General features: G+C 46.3%; 1 protein-coding gene across 4 annotated transcripts in view; it reads right to left on the minus strand.

Annotated features, from left to right (window-relative positions):
• The window catches only part of MFN2 (mitofusin 2), a 15,943-nt gene that overhangs the window by 13,074 nt on the left and 348 nt on the right, over nt 1-2,521 (minus strand). For all 4 annotated transcript variants that reach the window (XM_019511715.1, XM_019511717.1, XM_019511714.1 and 1 more), the window contains exons 2-4: nt 1,737-1,915; nt 1,059-1,194; nt 564-726 (exon numbers count right to left, since the gene is read on the minus strand). In XM_019511715.1, coding sequence (XP_019367260.1) covers nt 564-726; nt 1,059-1,194; nt 1,737-1,911 — 474 coding nt within the window. In that variant the 5' untranslated portion in view covers nt 1,912-1,915. The remainder of the gene's footprint in view (nt 1-563; nt 727-1,058; nt 1,195-1,736; nt 1,916-2,521) is intronic.

Here is a 2,521-nt window from a genome sequence, read left to right on the forward strand (position 1 = left end):
GGAGGGGAAGAAAGATAGCAGTGTTACAAGTTTTCCAATAACAGTGAAAATACTTAGTTTTCTGCCCTGAACTGTTCATGGAAAACACTAAGTCAAAGACCCACCTTTGGGACATTTCCCCCTTTGGGTGAAGGAACATAAATCTGCCTGGTACCTCTGTTAAGAGATGCGCACTTCTGAACAGTCCTGTAAAAGAACTGCCCCTTCCCTGCACAACTGGGATTTTCCATATCAGACAACGATTCCTTTCCACAAGGAACACAGAATGAGATGAAAAGTCCTAAGCCATCAAGGCCAGTCTTCTCCTATCAGATAACAGCATAACCTGAGCAAACTCTGTTTTAAAACTACTTAGTTTATTCCAGCTCCAGAAGCTCACAGATCTGATGAGCCAAAACTTCTTTTTGGTTCCCAGCCTAGATTTATTCACAGACAGTCTTATATTCATTTGTTCCTGGGTCAACACTATTTTTGGCTTCAGCAGTTGTTCTCCCTCCTTAGGGTTCACACAGAGCAGGTCACAGTCATCTTTTTTTTTAATTTTGCACTAATTAGGCACCTACTTTGACACTCCTCTTCTCCTCTGAGCCTTCAGTAAGCAGGAAAGCATCATGGCCATCTGTCCCTTCCACACGGAGGAAACAGTTTGTGGTGTGTCCAATCCCTGAGGGAAGGACTTTGTCCCACAGCATGGCATTTATCACCGTGCTTTTGCCATTGCTTGTCCTGGGGGTAGACAAAGGATGGATCAGTGGGGTTTCCCAGATGCTGCTGTGCTCTAAACAAGATGGCTACTCAAATCCCCTATCCCAGCTAGCTCCATAAACTATTACCACTTCAGTCCGCACAGGCAACTGTTATTTTCTTATTTTAAAAGTGTCTTTCAAACTCAGCAGGGGGACAAACAGGAATACCAAAGCTATTCACCACTAGATATTTTCACAGGTCACATATGAATATCCATGTCCCTATAAATATTTTTCACTTGCCATGATCCCAAAGGCAAAGGTTATTAGGTCAAGTAGGGAGCAGGAATAAACCAAATGTATCCAACTCACCTGCCAAAGAAAGCCACTTTCATGTGTCGTCGGGCCAACACCTCACTGATGCCACTGACTTTTGACAGGTAACCTTTGACTTCCACTACCTGCTCTTCTGTGGTGACAGGGTCAAGCTCCACATTCTTGTGAATTTCTGAAACCATAGTAACATGCCCCTTTGAAGTTCAGAGTAATTAATCAGTGGCACATGGTCAAGCCAGCTGAGAAATTTAGGGAATCTAATCCATGCCCCTGGAATGTAACTAACCAGGTGTTTATTTGAATCTTAGAGACTGAAACCGAGTCCGAGACTGGTTTGAAGGTCACGTACACAAGTACGTTTTGTTTTGAGCCCTGAAGCCTGGGCACTTGCCAGTAGCCAGCGCCTTAGTCTCAGAGCTCGAAAGATCTTTATTCTCCAGACTCCCTCCAATAGCACACAACTGACATTTCAAACCCCTCCAAGTTCCTTACATGTACTGCTGTCCAGTCCTTAAGCTATTAATGGCAAAAAGTTGGCATGTGTGACCTTCACAGGTTGCCAGCAACAAGCTGTCTAAACAGACAGAAGCCAAGGGATTCAAGGAAATTAAAAAACAAACAAACACGACCCCCTTACATAGGAGAAGTTTTCAATTATGGTATTGAAATAAACAAAGCACTCCTGTCCACGTGTTAGCAAGTTACACAGCTTACCTTCCAGGAAAGTGGCACTTTCCTGGATATACGCAGCCAGTTGTTCAAATATGCCATTGATCTTCTTCTTGGCAGTTACAAAGTGTTTGAGCGGAGAAGCATTTACTTCAGCCATGTGTCTTTTATCCTTCTTCACTGCAACTATGGACTTGGAGCGAGCAAACAACAGGGACATTGCGCTGTGGGGAAAACAAGCTAATGAGAAGATACAGTTCCCCTAACGCTGACTCTAGGCCCTACCAAAAGAAACTATAAAAATAAAATGCTGCATGAACAACAAACACCAAATAATATCCTACAGTTATAAGAAGTCCCTATAACACTAGATGAAGCGAGCTCTTGTTCATGAAAGCTGAGAGCATAAGCACTGTCCTCGGTCCATCTGCCCAGTATCCCGCGTCATGGCAGTGGAAAGCAGACGCCGATGGAGAGCGAACTGGATCTGTTCCGCTGTTCGACTCCCACTTGCAGCCTCCAGCGTTTACAGCCGTATTGCAAAGGATCTCTAGACTTCAGCAGCGATGGATGAACAAAACTTCCCAAGGCACCAAAATGAGAAGCTCTATTGCAGTCTACACCGCAAGCACAGGAAAGCAGCAGTGCAGCAGGAGTGACCCGGCATAGACCTCTGGGGTCCAACTGCATCCATGCCCGAGGGCCCAACCACACTGGTGACCAGCCTGGCCACCCGCTCCGGGGAGGACAACGCACCAGCTCCTGCAGCCGCGAGCCGGCCGGGACGTGCCCTGGCAACACCCGCCCCCCAGCCCGCCTCTGCCCACCAG

This window comes from Gavialis gangeticus, unplaced genomic scaffold (assembly GCF_001723915.1).
Source record: "Gavialis gangeticus isolate Ggan-Ray unplaced genomic scaffold, GavGan_comp1, whole genome shotgun sequence".
Classification (NCBI taxonomy): Eukaryota; Metazoa; Chordata; order Crocodylia; family Gavialidae; genus Gavialis; species Gavialis gangeticus.